This window comes from Lynx canadensis, chromosome C2, assembly GCF_007474595.2.
Source record: "Lynx canadensis isolate LIC74 chromosome C2, mLynCan4.pri.v2, whole genome shotgun sequence".
In the NCBI taxonomy this organism is placed as follows: domain Eukaryota; kingdom Metazoa; phylum Chordata; class Mammalia; order Carnivora; family Felidae; genus Lynx; species Lynx canadensis.
In genome coordinates, this window is record NC_044311.2 from 34,884,139 (window position 1) to 34,903,627 (window position 19,489).

A 19,489-nucleotide genomic window follows, 5' to 3' on the forward strand; every position below is an offset into this window, starting at 1 on the left:
AAAATTGTTTTTTAACAGTGCCTCTAACAAAAATGCAAAGAAAATCTTGTTACTCCACTCATTTTCCTAGGCCACAGGGGGATAACCGAAGTATATCTGAGTACGTGGTTATGACTTTCTCTCACCAGAGTGGATGGTGCAGTATAAAACAACAAAAAGGTACTTCTTTCTGTATTACCAACTAGGTAGTTTAAACAGAGCCCAGCTTAATGAGGTTTCTGGGTTTCAGATCCTGATTCTAGAAGCAGGTAGCTACTAGACAAAAATCAGGACATAATAATCCAAGTACTAAAAAGTTGGGGTAGGAGGATGAGATCAAGAAAAAAGGGTTAAGAGAATGTGGGTTGATCCCTAGGTGAGGTGTAGTTTTGGTTCAGCCTTCTAAAACTAGAAGCTTATCTTCATTATTTAGAAAGGAAACTTTCGAGTATTTTCATTAATTCAAAAGATTTTATGAGATGTGATCTAGTGACAGTATGAAAAAAAAAAAAGCCCACATCTGTTTTACTTAACAGGAAGCAGTGATTTAGATGCGGCACATAAACTCCTAGAATGAGGAGAGCACTGTGCTCCCAGTGGGCCACAGCCTTTCCCTATAAAAAAATCTCAGGAGTTTCTTAGAGTCCAAAGAACTGTGGTCACGGTGGCAGTCAACACCTGTCCTTAATGGTTCACGGGAAACATTACACTTAGTCATCCAAAATATCTTCATCCAGGTTGATGTCTGTTGTGTCAATATCTTCTAATTCCAAATTATCCAGATCTTCTAGTTCGAGTAAACTCTGCAAACAAAAGAGTTATTGGTAGGTAACTTTTTGAAAAGTTATCTGATTCCTGATCAAAAGAGAACCAAAGCAAGAGTCAAGAGGGGCATTTTCTCATTTCAAAGCCCCTGCTCTGAAAGTGATTATGTCATTGAAATGCAGAGGCCTGCACATCCTGTGGCCATTCATGAGGAGGGAGGAGTGAGCCTGCCTGGGGTTCCCATGGGAAGTTTGGGTATAATGTCCTACCTTTTCTTCTTTGTTGGCTGTGTGGGAGGTCACAATAACTGGAGTAGGAGAAGCAGGTTTCCCATTAAGTTCCTGAAAGCCCAAGTGGAGAGAATAGAAAGATGAAGGAATTTGTTCAGGTAATTTTCCCCCAAGGAAAGGCTGTTCAGGATTAGGATGTGGGACATGGTACTTAAAATGAACAAATCTTAACCAGATTATCTGATTAAGATATTCTACTGACCTGCTGAGCTGCAGATCTTGAGGGCTGAAAGCCTTTTGCCTCTTCCATAACATTTCTTTCTTCATTTGGCTATCAGAATAAAACAATGATGAATAAAGCAGTGTAATCTGAAGTCCTAATTCATCTATGGACTTGGCCTAAATCCCAGATATTAGCTGTCCATCCACCAATAATGTATATAAATTATAAAAGAGGCCTGGCTCCCTGGCAACTCACCGTGACAAGTGGGTACTGCTTGGCCGGCCACAGATCAGCATGTGTTTCCTTCACCCATTCTTCCACAACAAAGGCTTCTTTTAATCCAGGAAAAAGGTTTTCGTACTCTGTTGGATCAGCAAGGGATTCTGCTGCTTTCTGATTGACTTTTGAAAGATTTTCTCTCCAGAGTTTTACCACCCTGTTGTAGGTTCATGAAACCAAAGGGAAAGTGAGTTAAGTGTGCTCTAGTTTTTATCTGAACCATTTGTTCCTAAAATTAAAAGTCTGTACCTTGAAACCTGACTAGGTAAGTAAGTCCGGGCCAGGAAGGCAGCTTCTGGCAGTCGGCCAGTTCTAATCAGGAGTTCCAGGCAAGCATCAAGCCTAAAGATTAAAAAGGAGAGGCACTAATTATCAAGAATAAACAACGAAGTGTAGATGTAGTGTTGCAAAGTCAGCACTTCCTCCCCAGCTTCCACACATACTCCTCATTTCTGTCACTGAGCCATTAACTGGTCAGCACCAGTGTGTTACATAATCAATGGACTCCAAGAGTGTGAGGGGTAGGGCAGTCGGTGACCATTTTCAATCTCCTAATAACCTATTTTAACAATTCCTAAGAAGAACCTAAGGGGGCTTTTCAAGACCAGCTAAGGCAGCTTATAAGCAAGCACATTTTAAGAGCTTTCAGGGGATCTGGGAGCAGAAACTCGGTTTCACAAGTGGGAACATCGAGGGCGGTGTCTCGAGTGTGGGCTGTGCGCAGCAATGTAGTGATGTCCAGCAGGGCAATGTCCTAGTGTCTATTTGGTTTCTTTTTCGAAGTTTGATAAAGTGGATAATGTGTTTTAGAAGTCGTATGTTTTTGAAAAAAACAAAACACAGGTTTTTGGATATTAGAAAGGTAGCAGTACATATACCACACACATTACCTACCACCCTCAGCATCAAATAAAAGTCATAGACAATATTTTGCAGGAACACATGAATACTAAATATGATAAAAACAAGTGGCATAAGAGCAACTAATAATAGTATTTCAGAGTTTAGGTCACGTTTTGCTATCAAGTAAGTTATAAAAAACTTTCAGGATATTTTTGGGTTTTTGAATTATGGACCTATTCCTACACATATGCAAATTTACAAACACATTATAAATACACATTGGGGTGCACAAGGTTTCTATAATGAAGCATGAGGTTTAAATGTATGCAGGGCAAGGTTAATGAATACTTCGTGTTTTACTTCATAATATGGTCAGCTAATGTTGAGATGATCTGGTCTGCACTGACTGCTAAACTTTCAGAAGTATATGACATTTTTATGCTTTACAGTTGGGACTCAAATCTAGAGGTAACTGGCATCCTAAACCCCTTTATTCTTGCCATGGACAGGTCAGAATTACCCAATTTGGGCAAAATTACTTGCCTTTTGAGTACTATGGGAGCATCATAACAGCGTCCTGCCATGGGAAAATAAAATGGCTCAGGCAGGGAGAGGCAGGGCTTTTGAGAAACGGCTTTCACGTTTCTCTCAGTCCAAACCTCCTTGAACAGCTCATTTTGCTCAGACATTTCGACCAAACTGGTAAGAACATCCCTTGCTGAAGGCCAGTGCCACCAAGGTAGGACTGTCCTCCAACTGCCCCTACTAGCCAGGGTCTAGGCCAGGCATCCATCCGTCTCTTTCCAGGGTTTGTTCCTCTCTCAACCACCCTCAAAGTCCGCGAGTGCAGAAATCAGTGCTTTTAAATTACTACACTCACCCTTTAGACCTTGATTTGATACTTACTTGCCCTGTAAAAAGTAGCTCATGAATGCCACATTATTCTTGCCGTCTCTCTCTGCACCCTCTGCTAGTTTATTCACCATACTAGCATTTCCAGAGGCAGTGGCCAAGAGCAACAGACCCCCGTAATCCTGTGCATGGTGCAGGCACTCCTGGGCGAGGCCAAACTGACATTTACTAATGGCAAGTTCAGCAAGTTGTTTCCACTTCTGCTCTGACTGTAAGAAAGAGTTTCCAAGTAAACACATCTATGGAAATAAACATTTGAGTTTTCAACATCAATATTCTTCTGTTAACCTGAGTATTACTGTGCTGATAATGGGAGATGTTTTACACATATACTGAGCTGTGCTTGTTAAATTGGTTCTATCAATCAAAATAAGAATGTAGTGACAAAATGTGTAATGAGAAAACAAGTTATTCGCATATACAAAATTCAAACACAAATCAATTTTAATGATGCATGAATAATCATCAAACCCATGTTATTTTTATTTTGTAATTACCCAGTAAAACTAAAAGTAATACTATCTAATTGGAATTTTAAGGTAATTAGATTGTAAGTACTTTAATGAATGATTTCATACCATTTTTTAAAAGAATAAAATTATTTCATACATCCTTAAATATTTAACAGTAATATTATCTGTCATTTGTAGCTTCTCAGAAATCAAAATACTACACATTTAGATTATCTTAACATAGCTGAAATTTATTTAGCACATTTGAAATGAATTTACCAATAAATACTACATGTAAACCATGGTTGGGGGCCCCTCGATATGTAACAGTTCATTAAAATGTCATTAAATTGTGTCAAAATATTAAAATCTTTAAAACCAACAACTTTCTCACTAATTTGGGATACTGGCAAATTAGTGCTTTGTCTGCACTCCTAGAGTTCCCAGACTATAATATCTAGTATCTTACATCTTTTGCAAAACAGATCTCATATAAGCTATGAAAACATTTTTTCCTCTTTTTTTTTTGAATGTTTATTTTTGAGAGAGCACAAGTGGGGGAGGGGCAGAGAAGGGGTGGGGTGGGGGGAGATAGGATCAGAAGCAGGCTCTGTGCTGACATGGGGCTCAAACTGAGGAACCACAAGATCATGACCTGAGCTGACGTCAGACGCTCAACCAACTAAGCCACCCGGGTGCCCCCAAAACACTTCTTAAATCAGAATGCTAAGAATATCTGCAGTAAAATCCATTTAATTTAAAGACAAACAAAATGCATTTTTTAAAAGATCAAAGAGAGGCACTAACGTCACCAAAGAGTGTCACTAATGTGCATTTCGGAAAACTTTAATGAAGAGAACTTACACTAAATACACGTAAGTACCTACTGACTTTTGCATTAGTTATGAAAAATCATGACTTAGTACATACCTCTGCTTCTACTGCTAATTGGTATGCAATTTTTAGTTCTCCAAGCTGAAGAGCAAGTTCAAAGCGATGCTCAGGATCTGTGGATACTGTAAGAGCTTGTTGCTTGAAGCCCTAAACAGAGAATAGACATAACAATGTGTGGGCAGTCTGTATGTGTAGATTTACAGTGCACACACAGCAAATCATCATTGATCCACTCCCTCTTGAACTAAGAATACCCTGCTGACATAGAAACCCCATGGCCTAAACAAAAGAAACAGAATACTCTTTAATGAGAAGACGGAAAAATTAAGGAGTCATTAAATTAATTGGTAAGAACCAACCTAGCAGAGAGATTTCAGTCCCACAATGCTGTTTTCTAAGCAGTGAAAGTTGACTGATGCTAGCTAGATAAACTCCTGTAAAACTGGTAAAATCAGAAATTCAAAAGTAAACAGCTGTCAAGAACAAGATTTTGGAAACTTGACTGAACAAGAACCATTTCAAAAAGAGAAAGGCACAGTGGTGTAGACCTAGCTGTTCATAATCTACTCACTAAGCTAGGCTTAGAGATCATCTAGTCCAGTCCCTCAAAGAAAAGCAAGTCAAATGTAAAAGTCTTCCTTTCAGTTTTTCGTAATCTAGGTCATTTGGCAAACATTTGCTTCCAGGTCCTAATGCCAATCAGGTATCCTTACCTAGGACTTTACTATTGGTCTTACATCCACTTTATTTATCAGCCAGCATTCCAGAGGGCAGGAAATCCAAAACTGTCTTCCATTTTCCACTGTGTCATAAAAACAGGCTTTAAAGCCAACTACTGTAATTACCAAATTAGCTTCTCCTCTAAGAGTACTGATGGGAGTCTACACTATGGGCAAGTTCTTCAGCTCTATGGATGCGGTGTGTTGGACAAAGCTCAGACTTCAAGAGACTTCACTGGAATGAGGAACAATGCTCAGTTACAGGGTGGTTAAGAGGGAGGAACTGGGCAGCTTTCCAAGTTCTGGCTGGATCTTCAGGATGGCTGTATCACTGTGTTTAAAATGTTTTAACTTCCCAGACTATCCAAGCTGTCCCTCCTCTCATTCATCCATCTGAACAATGTAAACAAGGCATTCTGAATAATCTGCATACTCCTTTTCTTTCCTAGCAACTGGTGTAAATAATAAAAATCCAAGAACAGAGTATATAAGATCTATGGAACTCATCAGACATAAGCAAAGCAGATGAAATTAGGTGGACTAAATAAACTTTTGTTTTCCCCCAAATCCCCACTGAAATGACACTAAAAGGATTCTTTTTTTAGGAAACAAATTCTTTTTTAAAAAGTATTTATTTAGAGAGAGAGTGGGAGAGGGGCAGAGACAGAATCCCAAACAGGCTCAGCGCTGTCAGTGCAGAGCCCTACATGGGGCTTGATCCGAGGAACTATGAGATCATGACCTGAGCTGAAATTAAGAATTGGAAACAACCCAACTGAGCCACCCAGGTGCCCCTAGGGCATAAATTCCTTAGGATACAGAAAGACAGAGGAGACCTCTGTAACAAAATTTTGGAAGCTAGAAAACTGGCAGAGGAATTTAAACAGTTAAAACACTAAAGAAAACTGATCCTAAATCAGGAGTGAGGACAGCATAGAAACAACTTCATTCACACATCAGGATCCCCAGTGGCATCTCATGGAAGGCAATGCTAAAATAAACAAAACTGCCTGAAAGTCTCTGTAACAAGCAGGTAAGAAATAAGATACCCCAGGTCCCCACTCCTCTCCTCCCCCAACCTCTGGACACACACAGAAGACAGCAAGTTTATTCCTCGAAGAGGATAAACTAGAGGGTCTCCAGTCTGAGGGATACCTTATACATCTTCCGAGAGGAAAATAGGAAATTATGAGAATAGAGATTGAGACTAAATGAAATACCAGATGCTGAGACACCAACCTGTTTTCTACTTTGCATCCAGAATGATGGTGATTTAAGCTCAATCTTACCCCTTGGGCTGTAAACCCTAACCAGCCTAAGGGGTAACACTTACTAAAATATCAACAACCTGCGAGCTATATGTCAGCTAGAACAGTACCTGGTGCAATGTTAAGTGTTCATTAAATTCACAAGATGAACATATGGACCTTGAGCATCCCTAATCAAATGGCCCAGCCACATCCATAGTGTGAAGTCCGTATCGAGCAAGACCTCTCACAAATTCAGGCCTTTTATCTGCTTCTTAGACCTCTCCTCTTAAATGAGGGCCCAAGGATCATCAGATGCATGAAGAAAATCTCTAACAGGAAAGGCACAGATCAAAATGAACCAATAACAGCAACTTGAAGGAAGCATACCATGAAGGAATAAAAGAAAACCTCAAAACGACAAAACCTATCATTCAGACCCTGAGAGAAATAAACTTTCATCCATACACAAGAATAAGATTTTAAAAGTACAATAATAACAAAATGAGACTAGTGTAGGAGGCCTAACATTTCACTAACAGTTCCACAAAGAATACAGAAAGCTAAGGAAGGACATCATCAGAGAAATCAATCAAGAAAATCTCTCAGAAATAAGTGTCCAATTAAATAAGCTTGTCTAATACCCAAAAAAATGAATTTGTTCATAATTGACCTCTACCAAGGCCCACCATCATAATATTTCAGAACAAGAGGGACAAGGTCCAAAAAGCTTCCAGAAAGAAAAAACAGATCAGGTACCAAGATCAGTAATATAAACCAGTAACACTTCAAATAATAACTAGAAGCTAGAAGGCAATGGAACAAATGCCTTCAAAATTTTGAGAGAGAATTGCCTCCAGCCTAGAATTCTGTATCTAGTTAAATAGTCAAATATGTTTTAGAGGAGAACAATGGCAGTTTCGGATAATCAAGGTCACAAAAAACTTTACTTCCAATAATAATCCTTCTCTCAGAAAACTACTGAAGGACATGCTCCAGCCAGATAAGGGAGTAAACCAGCAAAGAAGATAGGGGATACAGGAAACAATGGATCCAACTGAGAGGCAAAAGGAAGGCCCAATCTGATGGTGAGGGGATATCCATGATGATAGGAGATTTCAAGGAAATCTGGAGAACCACCAGAATCTAGTGAGAATTAACTGTAAGTACACAGAAAAATAAGCAAAGGAAAAAAGACAACTCGAGGGAAAACAAACAATTGCAGGAAGGGAAAGCTACACTATACTAAATGGCTCAGCTGTGAGCAGTGTTTACGATAGCTGTAAAAATGTAAACACTGAAAACTGATGTAATCAAAATCATCCAACTATAGTGGGAGGAGGACAGAAAAATGGCATGTATGTTGTATAAGTAGCAGGAGAGAGAAAGGTAAACCCTCATCTTCTACAGAGTGTTAAGTCACAAGAAATGCTTAAAGCTCAGTAACAGCATACGTTATCTAGAGATGTAGAAATAAATTCCAAGAGAATCAACCAAAAGAATTAAACTTCTACTTCCTCTAGGAAGAAGACATGATAGAGGGAAGGAAGTGCTGCTTTTTTTCCTTGAGCCTTGAAGAACTTTATACTTTGTGCACAACTTTGACTTAAAAACACTCCATTAAGAAAAAAACCTACCACCAATGCTAAATTTTATGTATATTTTACAATTAAAAAAAAGAAAGAAAGAAAAAGAAAAGCCTGCTAGGATAGAGAGAGAAAATGCAGGGCAGAAATGAAAATATTGATAGAATGGAAAAGAAGTCTACACAAAGAGAAGACTGATAATCATTTCCAACAATTAAAGAAGGTACTAAGGGCATTAAGAAAGGACAAGGAAGAATATAATAAGTGACTTAAGTTTATAGGAGAAATTCCACTGCCATAAGGAAATCAGTGGCAATAAAGAAATAGTATTTTCAAATCCACATTAACATTCTTTTAAATTACTGGTTTAAAGAAAAAAACCCACAAAAGAAAACAAGCAAAAAGACAAAACAAAATCTTTTTACCTGCTTTTCCAGAAAGTGTGCAACTCTGGTCCTCTGTTCTTTTGGAATGGTAGGAAGAACTTTATCAGCCATGCTAAAATCCCTTCTCATGACAGCTGTCTGGTATTCCAGCACTGAAACCAAGAGAGAGTAGCTAACGATGTTCAGTTCTTTATCCCCCAGATAAAGCCTGTTGTCTTTAGGAATATAGCCCAGAAGATACATTGTTCTGTAATAGAAACAGAAACTAATTTAGGAGTAGGCCCAAATTAGTAGGTAAACATACACACACACACACACACACACACACACACACACACACGCTACCTCTTGCTCAAAATCTTTCCACTTTGATGCAATTTTGATCAACAACAGCCCATCTATTAAAACTCTAACACTGAAGGGGCGCCTGGGTGGCGCAGTCGGTTGGGCGTCCGACTTCAGCCAGGTCACGATCTCGCGGTCCGTGAGTTCGAGCCCCGCGTCGGGCTCTGGGCTGATGGCTCAGAGCCTGGAGCCTGTTTCCGATTCTGTGTCTCCCTCTCTCTCTGCCCCTCCCCCGTTCATGCTCTGTCTCTCTCTGTCCCAAAAAAAAAATAAAATTTGAAAAAAAAAAAAAAAAAAAATTAAAACTCTAACACTGAAAAATCAGGCCCATCACTGCTACAGGCCAGCAATAAGTTTCGTTTAAAAAAAAAAAAGAAAGAAAAGCGTAATTTTAAATTCAGGATGCTTAAGACACAAGCAAAGCAATTCTCAGTTACCTATCCAAGTGGGCAATGGTGACTATTTCTCCTCCAACATAATAATTTAATCTGTTCACAGAACTCGTGTAAATGAAGCAGTCGCCTACCCACAGCCCTGTTTTCACAATTTCCTGAATCTCACCAAGAACCTGCAGAGAGAAAAGAGTCTATTATTACCTTATTCAGCATTAGAAATCCGGTTACAAAAACTGAATATGATTGGGGGTGATAAGGGAGATTAAGAAATGCAAAGTAAAATCCTACTTCAAGAAAGAAAATATTTCCCTGGAATTTCTATCTTCTTTTTTCATTTAAAAACAGATTCCTGGATGAGTATTTATAATATAAAATCTCACTGCTGCATCAAAGCTGTGATCTAAAAAGTGTTGATCTAGGGGCGCCTGGGTGGTGCAGTCGGTTAAGCGTCCGACTTCAGCCAGGTCACAATCTCGCGGTCTGTGAGTTCGAGCCCCGCGTCAGGCTCTGGGCTGATGGCTCAGAGCCTGGAGCCTGTTTCCGATTCTGTGTCACCCTCTCTCTCTGCCCCTCCCCTGTTCATGCTCTGTCTCTCTCTGTCCCAAAAATAAATAAACGTTGAAAAAAAATAAAATAAAATAAAAAGTGTTGATCTAAATTTCTTATATACATGAAACTGGAATAGGAAGTATTTCATAAAATCTTCCAGGAACATCTCCACCATAGGTGATTTATCTTTACCATTTGAGAGCTCATTTAAATCACTGGGTAAAATGTCTTAAGACCAAAACACCTTCTAATTTCCTTACTGAAAGATATCAAAGTCATCTGAAGATTCCCTAAAATCAAAGTACAAATAAATATCTTTTAAACATATATACTTTCAAACTCTGATCTTTGAGCCAAGGCTTTAATCTTCACATTTCACCAAACTTCCTTAAATGTTTACTTTCCTCAAGCCTAACTTAACAAAATGTTAAAATCAGTGAAGTTAGGTTACACGAATATAAATCATTTAAGAACGAAGGTAAAGTTGTGCTGATGCAGTCACCTCAAAGGCATCTTCAATGCCATCTTCTGTAACTCCTTCATGTGTTTCCTGTGCAGCCAAGACTTTCTCCGACAGATACTTAAGGATAAAAAATGACTCCTCGGTGGCAATACAGACCAGCTCTCCAGAGTCAGACCAGAAAATCTACAACATGACAAACAGAACAGACAAATGGTTTCGGATTTCCGAGTGGTATGACAAACTGCATACACTTTGTTTCTTACAAGATTCGTCTTAGGACAGTAAGTACGCATTGAACAATTTTATGTAGTGCATAGTGGGTATATACATACGTACACAGATACACGAACACACATATATATACACACACATGTGTATGTATATGCATTTAGAGGGTGGGCTGGGCTATTTGGTCTAGAAATGGAAAGACTAAAGGGAGACAGGAAGGAAACTGTCAGTGAACAGTGGATATAATGTAATTTAGGAGCAGCAGCCTATTCGCTATTGCTCTAGAACAGTGTTTCTCAGCCTTTTTTTTTTTTCCCATTATCACCCACATCCACCCACCCAGGAATGTTTTTAGACATTTTTCTCCTAATCACCCTCACCTACAAAATTTTAAATCCATAGATACTATATATATTATACATATACAATTATATAATACATGTTATATATAAAATTATATAACATATGCACACTGTATATACACACATATAATACATATACTTGCATAACATATAAATACATGTGAATATCTATGCTTTATAGATAAAATTTTCTTCATCCTCAAGAAGCAATTTTTGCCGTTGGGGTACTAGTGCTCACTGAGAATGCATGCTATAAAAGATAGAACCAGGACCCAAGAGAGGTGGATTTGTCTCCAAAGAATTTTGTGACAATGAAAGCTGTCAAAGAAGCAGGTAGTTCCATAAGGTAGAAAACTTTGTCACTGGAGACATTTACCTAAAGTTTAAATAGCATCAGGGAAACTATGAAAAGGCTTTCTGATCTGATCCTGGATCTTTCCAAGTCAAGACCTTTCTAACTTCTTGTCTTCAAAGCAGGCTTTTCATACTCTGTCAAATGCCATTTAAAATACGAATAGCACTTGGCATTTGTATAAGTTTTCCTGCTTTTCAAAATACCCAATGTCTACCACCTCATTCAAATACTGCAAGTCTGATTTTCTAAGCAATCTTGAAGTAAATGACACTGTGTCCAACACAATGGAACCAGGACAGCTGGGTACAAGGACATTTCTTTGCCTCAGGGACTCAGAGCTCCTCACAAAGTTACACACTCTAAAAGTGACAGTGGAGGGAAAACTCACATGTTTGGGCTGAATTTCAATTCTGCGTATGAGTTCTGTATTGTCCCAGTCATAGAAAGCTAAGCCGTTTACAGATCTGACTCCCAGTAAGAAGCCTCCGTAGATACCTGAAAAGAAAAAAGATTTTTGGGTAGATGTTTCTGAGCCATTGCAAAGCTTCTAAAAATCTATCATTTATAAATAGCACTCACTTTCTGCTCCAAAATCTGGTTTAAAGGATTTTTTTTCCTTAAAGTTCTTAAATATCTTTACAACACTGTTGCTCTCTCTTATTGCGTATCTGGGGGGAAAAGGAAGGCAAACACAGCATGTTATATACCAAACCATACTTCCATCGAATGTCAGAAATATCTTCAGGTATACTTGAGTAATGACTTATGAGTTTCACACTGTCTGTTACACAAATTATTAGGGTTTACAAGCTATTTTAAAAACTGAGAAAGACCCAACATCCCTCAGTAGATGAGTGATTAAACCAACTGTGGTACATTCACGCAATGGAACACTGCTCTGCAAAAAAGGCGACCAATTACTGACTCATGCAACAACATGGACGAATCCCAAAAATACTGTGCTGAACAGAAGAAGCCAGACATATAGACTGGATATTGGAGTTTCATGTATATGAAACTCTAAAGACAAATCTAATCCACATGGTGAGAAAAAGCAAATCAGTGACTGGGGCCAGGGAACTGACTATTAAGGGAAAATGAGGATTTTCTGGGGATGGTAGAAATGTTCTCTTTGTGCTGGCGGTTATAGATTGTATACATTTGCCTAAAGTCACTGAAACGTTCACTTAAAATAGTACATTTAATTCTGTATAAATTATACTTCAATAAAGGCAACTTAAAAAATAAAAACTTTTGTTAAGTGGCTCAAGAAGTTAGCCACATTTGGCAACAACTTACAACACTGTGTATATTCAGGCGTCTTGAAAAAGGGGGACTGTGGCTGTTGCTGGACATTCAAGAGTATTTAAGGAAGTGATCTGATGAGTGTTCCTATCAAGATAGGAAAGATGCTGAATAGGACCTTAGCTAGATAAAGCTAAAAAAAAAAAGTGAACTATCAAAACAGAGAGGTATGGTGAGAGAAGTAAGAATTCATGAACTATAATTTTGTTTAGGATGGTAACAAAATACATTTAGAAATGGAACTGTGTATATATGAGTGTATTTAGGAAATTTATGAAAAGATCAAAACAAATTCCTACTCTCAGTGTATCTTTTGTTAAAAAATTTAAAAACATGCATCTTATATGCAACACTGAGGCTCAGGTTACTCTGTTGAGGGCAGGGGCAATAAAAAAATATGGAGGAAACAAAACTAAGAAAACTATGAAGATGTACATCAGTTGTGTGGTCAGGTGGGGGGATTGGGGGGGAAGTCCTGGTGTTTATTATGAGCACAAAAAGGAATCAAAAAAGAACCACTCAGTAACCAGTATCTAGTATAAATAATTACAAGAAATTATAAATAACCAGTATCTAATATGATAATTCAGAGTTAAATGATTTTTCCTGTTTTTAATAAGGATATTTTATGAACACTCTAAATTCAAACAGAATTTGTTTTAAATATAGGGGGTGGGTAACATCACAGAAAATACGTTTTAAAGAAGATTCAATGAAGTTAGCATCAAGATGACATCAGACTGTAGTCTCTCCCAACTAGCTCGGGATCCTAGCAGCAGCTCAGGACATCAGCTCATAGGGAAAGCCTACCTCGTCTTGAGCCCATAAGCACCAGGCCCAAATGCAGGCTCCATCAAGGAAATGGGTGCTGGGCCCCCAGTTTAATGGGATTAGTGGATCAGCCTGAGTGAGCCTGCTGCATACTGAACACAGAAAGGGCAAAGACAGCTCTGGTGAGAACTGTTCTTGAAAGGCAGAAGCACAGCCAACACAGAGCCCTGGAAACATGATTCATACAGCCGCACACAGATGACCCATCTGCAGTCAGGGCCAGCGGGACAGCACAAGCCAAAACTTACTCTGAAGAATCATGGGCCCATGCAAACTCCTGGGCAGATCCAAAGCTCTTGTTTCTCAGGGCCATTGCTGTATAGATGATGTATTCGCCATCACCACACACCACGACAAACCTGGAAATTATGGAAGCCAGAGAGAGAGAGTAGGATCAATGACATGTGGAAGTTATGAAACACTGATTCCTCTGCATAATAAAATATTTCTGATGACAAATGCTACTTCGGTTGACTTTTTTTTTAAATTTTTTTTTTTTAACGTTTATTTATTTTTGAGACAGAAAGAGACAGAGCACGAACGGGGGACGGTCAGAGAGAGAGGGAGACACAGAATCTGAAACAGGCTCCAGGCTCTGGGCTGTCAGCACAGAGCCTGACGCGGGGCTCGAACTCATGGACCGCGAGATCATGACCTGAGCTGAAGTCGGCCGCTCAACCGACTGAGCCACCCAGTCGCCCCTTCAGTTGACGTTTATAATTGAATCTAATATCTTCTGAAGTTATACATTTCTTCAAATACAGAGCTAGACATAAATATTTTATCAACAAATCCCAAAACATATCATGAACACGGGCATCTGCTGAAAATCTTACTGCAGTGGCCGTCTCTTATAAGCAAAGGAGACTTGAGGCAGGAAGACAAGAATGGCTGCTGATGCACAGGGGGAGGATTCTAATAATACAACGAATACTTGTTGAGCACCAAGATGCCTAGAACTTTGCTCATTACATTTACACCATTAGGAGGCACTATTTGTTGCAAGACTATCTTAATTTTAAAGCACATCACTCAAATGAATAAAAATACTCATTTTTAATGACTGTTAAGTTTATCAAAATAGAGTATTTTAACATTTAAATAATCAGTAAAAACAGGATGTTGCACAGTCGAGTAACATTTTCTCCACAGATATAAAACAACTCTATTTAAAGTTGCATTGGCTGTATTGGCTGCTACCAGATTGCCAATGCTGAAATGCAAAACTTATAGGAAGAAAAAGCTTTGTGATATTTATAATGCATTCTTAATCTTCCTAAGAAAATTACATGAGAAATAACTGTGGATGCCATTTACTGAATGAGGCAGCATACCTGGTTTACATAATTTGTCTTTTTCAATACTCAGCACTGAATTATAAGATGCCCAGATCTATTGTAAGTGACTTTTAAAGAACCACAGGCTTAATTAAAACTCATGCTTGAAACTCTTTTTTTTTTTTTCAACGTTTTTTATTTATTTTTGGGACAGAGAGAGACAGAGCATGAATGGGGGAGGGGCAGAGAGAGAGGGAGACACAGAATCGGAAACAGGCTCCAGGCTCCGGGCCATCAGCCCAGAGCCTGACGTGGGGCTCGAACTCACGGACCGCGAGATCGTGACCTGGCTGAAGTCGGACGCTTAACCGACTGCGCCACCCAGGCGCCCCTGAAACTCCTCTCTTGACAAGATGTTGGGTGCTTTCTAAATCTTAAGAAACAAAACTGATGGTTCAAATTATAGCTAAGAAGCAGAATTATTACCAGTCCCCAAATTGTTTCTTTTTTTCTAATATAATTTATTGTCAAATTGGCTTACATACAATACCCAGTGCTCATCCCAACCCAAATTGTTTCAACGGACACAAACTTCAGAGTCTGCTTTTCTTCTGAAGTAGTAAGTATTTAGAGCACCTAAGTACATGTTACCTGCCCTCAGAGAAACACAAGGACACAAACCCAACACATTTAAGATGAGTAAATACAAAACTATTTAACTGTTCAAAATTGCATGGTGGGACAAAGCCAGGAAGGCAAATATGCGTTCCCCTTGCATGCCAACTTAATCAACTGGTAGGGTTGCCTGTGGCCATGCTGAGGATTGTGAGGCCAGGGCAAAAGCTCATGAGGAATGCCCACCCTAGAGGAAGAGCAGCATATGCTGTGGATGTGCAAACCCACATATCTAACAACACAGAAGCTCAGAGAGAGATTGTGGTTGACTTACCGCCCATTAGGATTGTGCTGAATGGTCTGAGGGTATATTTCACAACTGCCCATATCCTTTACTGCCAGTGGCAGTCTTTCTCCATCTTTAATTTCAGCATCTCCCATTGCTTTTAGGTTGGCCTGCTGGACTTCTGAATGCTTGGCCCAAATTATCTTTCCATTGGCATCCATGGACATGGCAGGTTCCTCCCGACCAAGCTAGAAGAATTAACAAATGGCTCGTAGCAATAAAAAGAAAACAAATAAAACCACAAAATACACACTTTCTATTTTCGTTTAACAGAGGGCTCCATCCTTTCACTTTATTTTTTTTTTTAATTTTTTTAATGTTTATTTATTTTTGAGAGAGAGAGAGAGAGAGAGAGAGAGAGAGAGAGAGAGAGAGAGAGAGACAGAGCATGAGAAGTGGAAGGGCGGAGAGAGAGGGAGACACAGAACCCGAAACAGGCTCCAGGCTCCGAGCTGTCAGCACAGAGCCCGACACGGGGCTCCAACCCACAAACTGCGAGATCCTGACCTGGGCCGAAGTCGGACACCCAACCAACTGATACACCCAGTTACCCCTCCATCCTTTCACTTTAAACCTCCAGTGTTTAATCTCTTGTGCTTGCTTAATGAAAGAAGAGCCAGTTTAATAAAACTGGTGACTTAGAAGATGACTGTACAAAAATACAAGGAAAACTGCTTCCACTATGTTCATTTATTCAGAGAGAGTATAATTAGAGATTACCTTAACAATGATGCTCCCTTCATCATAGCCCAGAGCGACATTGTTGGACCCTCTAAGACTGGCCACGCACCACACTCTCTCCATTCCATAATTTAATGTGCTCTCAAGGCGATACGTGCTTGAATGCCAAATACGCACGGTTCCTAAAAAGAACAATGTGAATACTCCCTTTTAATTTGAACATCTAACGATGGATTAGGTCAGATGAACCAGCCACAGCGAAGTCCTTTTTTATTAGCTTCCTGGTAGCGTAAAGTTTTGATCTACAGTCTGTAGGTGATTTTATCAAGTAACAAATAAATAAACAGAAAATTACAGGTAAGAAATGTGATTTTCCGTGTGAAATAATGTATTTCCGGGCACAGTGCCTACTATGTACCTGCAGATGCTTGATATACATGATCTTTTATGTTCACTATAATCCTGTGAGGTGGATATGTCTGTTCTCATTTCATAATCTGCCCAAACCACACATCCATGAAGTGGCAGTGCCTGAATCTGACCCCAAGTTTGTAGACTCCAAAGCATTGACAGGCTTTTTCAGTTTTTCGCTAGGACTTCTGGGTGTCCTCTTATTTAAATAATAGAGTCAAAACACATTAGGATGATGACGACGATGACAGTAACAATGTCCCTTCATTTTATAACTCAAATATTCTATTCTAATAAAAACAGCAAACCTAATTACAATGCCGGGCACTACCTGGCTTAAATATCTACTTTGTAATTAAAAGCACAGGAGTAAACATACATTTCTAACTTACCGTCTTCTGAACCTGTGATGATGATTGGCAACTCAGGATGAAAACTGGCACAAGATACATTTTGGGCATGTCCCTCCAGTGTCTGTACACAAGTTTTATTCTGTAATCAAAGGACAGCAAGACACAGAAAACATTTTTTGTGTGTGAAAAGTAACTTATCTTTAATTTTTCCAGTGCACATACATTATAAATGATAGTAGTAATGACAATCTATATAGTATTCGGCACAGAAAGTTTTGAAACACAATTATCTTATTGTGTGCATACTTTCTCTAACTCTTTGATAGTACAGGGAAATGTAATTGCAACCATCCTATTTAAAGAAGAAAACACACACACCTCAAAAGATCTGGTGTTCATTTGAATCTTTTCTCGCCAAATTCCTAAGGTAATGTCTTTCATATTTTTATTTCTGTACTTAAGCACAAATTTGAATAAGGTTCTAAGTAACACTGATTTTCTAGGCTTCATTTTTTTTTTTTTTTTAACGTTTATTTATTTTTGAGACAGAGAGAGACAGAGCATGAATGGGGAGGGCCAGACAGAGGGAGACACAGAATCTGAAACAGGCTCCAGGCTCTGAGCTGTCAGCACAGAGCCTGACGCAGGGCTCGAACTCACGGACCGTGAGATCATGACCTGAGCCAAAGTCGGCCGCTCAACCGACTGAGCCACCCAGGCGACCCTAGGCTTCATTTTATTAACTGTTTATGGACATTTTGATGTGAGAAAGAAAAAACAGAAACTGAATCTGTCTCTTAGAGATAAAAAGCATAGTAACAAGAAATCATAACTAGGTTTGCAAAGTCTATGTGGCAAAATGGCTATAGCATGGCTGTGTCATGATATTATTAATCTGCTAGTTTCCAATTATAAACAAAAGTTTACCAGTGAGGATATTAGAGGATGTAATAATTCATTTTAATCAAATATTTAAATTTCTAAGTTCTACTTTTAAATGAGAAATAAACATGATGGCATTTTATTTTTAAAACCTTGACAGGCATTTGTTTTCATTTTTATGGAGAACTCTGGGATCACTGTTTAGGTGTAAATACTGAAGCCTGAAGTTATTTTGTGCTATGAATGGAGTTCAATAACCCAAGTTTTAACTGTCCTGTAAGAAACAACGAAATCCATGTCTAACATATGGCAAAGTAAGGTTATGAAAAAACTGTACCTGATAGTCCCATATTTTAACAAGACGGTCATCTGCGCCTGAAATGAGGTATGGTTTGTCGCCACCACTGTAGTAATCGATGCAATTCACGCCTTTCTCATGTCCCTCCAGAGTGAAGTTTGGGGAGGAAGACCCCAGCTGCCACACCTTTAGAGAACAACAGCATCTGACATTCAATATGGTGACTCGCCTTTCACAAGGCAGATCCACCACACTTCTGACATGTTATATAAAACACCAAAGCACAGGGGAGGGAAATTAAAGAATGTACATTTTTTTAACCCATTTGTTTCTGTTGTTTCTTACTTTACTTGAATTTCTAGGGGGTAGAATAACTATGGCATTCTCTGAAAATTCCAATTTCCAGGCTTCATCCCTAGAGATTTTTCTTTATCCCTAGAGATTCCCCAGAAATCTAGATTTTTAATAGAAACCCCAATGGTCCATAGGCTATAGTGTGAAGAATAATACTTTAAGGGTAAGAAATGATTTTATGGGAATTTTAACATAAAGATCATGAAAGTGAATTTAAGAAGGTCTATTAAAAAGAGAAAATTACCACTTAACTAAAAAATTTTAAGTTGTAAAAGTAGTCAAACATTACTAGAGCACTAGTATTGAGCTTTACCTTTACAAATATTTCCTGAGTGCCTCCTACACGGGAGGGGAGGGTAAAGATGTGTAAACAAATGTTTACCATTGACTGGATCAAACACACTTTACTAGAGCCAAAGATAAGACAATTTATGTTTTCATGATATACCTAATTTAGTGACGCAAGTCTGAAACTAATTCAAAGTTTCCAACTTATGTCAAAAGCAAGGACAACCCAGCAAAAGGAAAAAAATACGGCCAAAACGCTAAGATATTCAGAGAGGTATCATTTAATAATTATCACACAAATAACATGTACCATTTTCTATAAGTTAAAGGAAAACTAACAAAAATGTTATACGGACGTAAGTATACACACGTAAGCAAAAGTTAATGCAATATATAATTTTAAATCTATGCATGTAGAGACATTTTAAAAATCATAATGGAAAAAGGAGTATGGCTGCACTCTTGCATCTTGTATTAAGCATCTAGTACAAGCACGGTACTGTGTTGCTTGCTACTGAGTATCTGTTTGAGGGAGTGGAGGTGACACATAGTTCCTGCCCCAAACATCCACATTTCGGGGGGATACAGATTGCCATACACACATCAGTTATCATTCAAAATGAAGGCCATAATGGA

The 19,489-nt window shown here is 38.7% G+C and overlaps 1 protein-coding gene across 1 annotated transcript in view; it reads right to left on the minus strand.

The window, feature by feature from the left end:
* Positions 1-428: 428 nt before the first annotated feature.
* COPB2 (COPI coat complex subunit beta 2) overlaps positions 429-19,489 on the minus strand; it is a 31,865-nt gene continuing 12,804 nt past the window's right edge. The window contains exons 6-22 of the mRNA XM_030328965.1: positions 18,251-18,397; positions 17,071-17,170; positions 16,307-16,449; positions 15,575-15,774; positions 13,597-13,707; positions 11,792-11,880; positions 11,601-11,707; positions 10,307-10,450; positions 9,298-9,428; positions 8,555-8,762; positions 4,614-4,724; positions 3,226-3,440; positions 1,726-1,818; positions 1,453-1,633; positions 1,237-1,305; positions 1,014-1,085; positions 429-782 (exon numbers count right to left, since the gene is read on the minus strand). Coding sequence (XP_030184825.1) covers positions 690-782; positions 1,014-1,085; positions 1,237-1,305; positions 1,453-1,633; positions 1,726-1,818; positions 3,226-3,440; positions 4,614-4,724; positions 8,555-8,762; positions 9,298-9,428; positions 10,307-10,450; positions 11,601-11,707; positions 11,792-11,880; positions 13,597-13,707; positions 15,575-15,774; positions 16,307-16,449; positions 17,071-17,170; positions 18,251-18,397 — 2,214 coding nt within the window. The 3' untranslated portion in view covers positions 429-689. The remainder of the gene's footprint in view (positions 783-1,013; positions 1,086-1,236; positions 1,306-1,452; positions 1,634-1,725; positions 1,819-3,225; positions 3,441-4,613; positions 4,725-8,554; positions 8,763-9,297; positions 9,429-10,306; positions 10,451-11,600; positions 11,708-11,791; positions 11,881-13,596; positions 13,708-15,574; positions 15,775-16,306; positions 16,450-17,070; positions 17,171-18,250; positions 18,398-19,489) is intronic.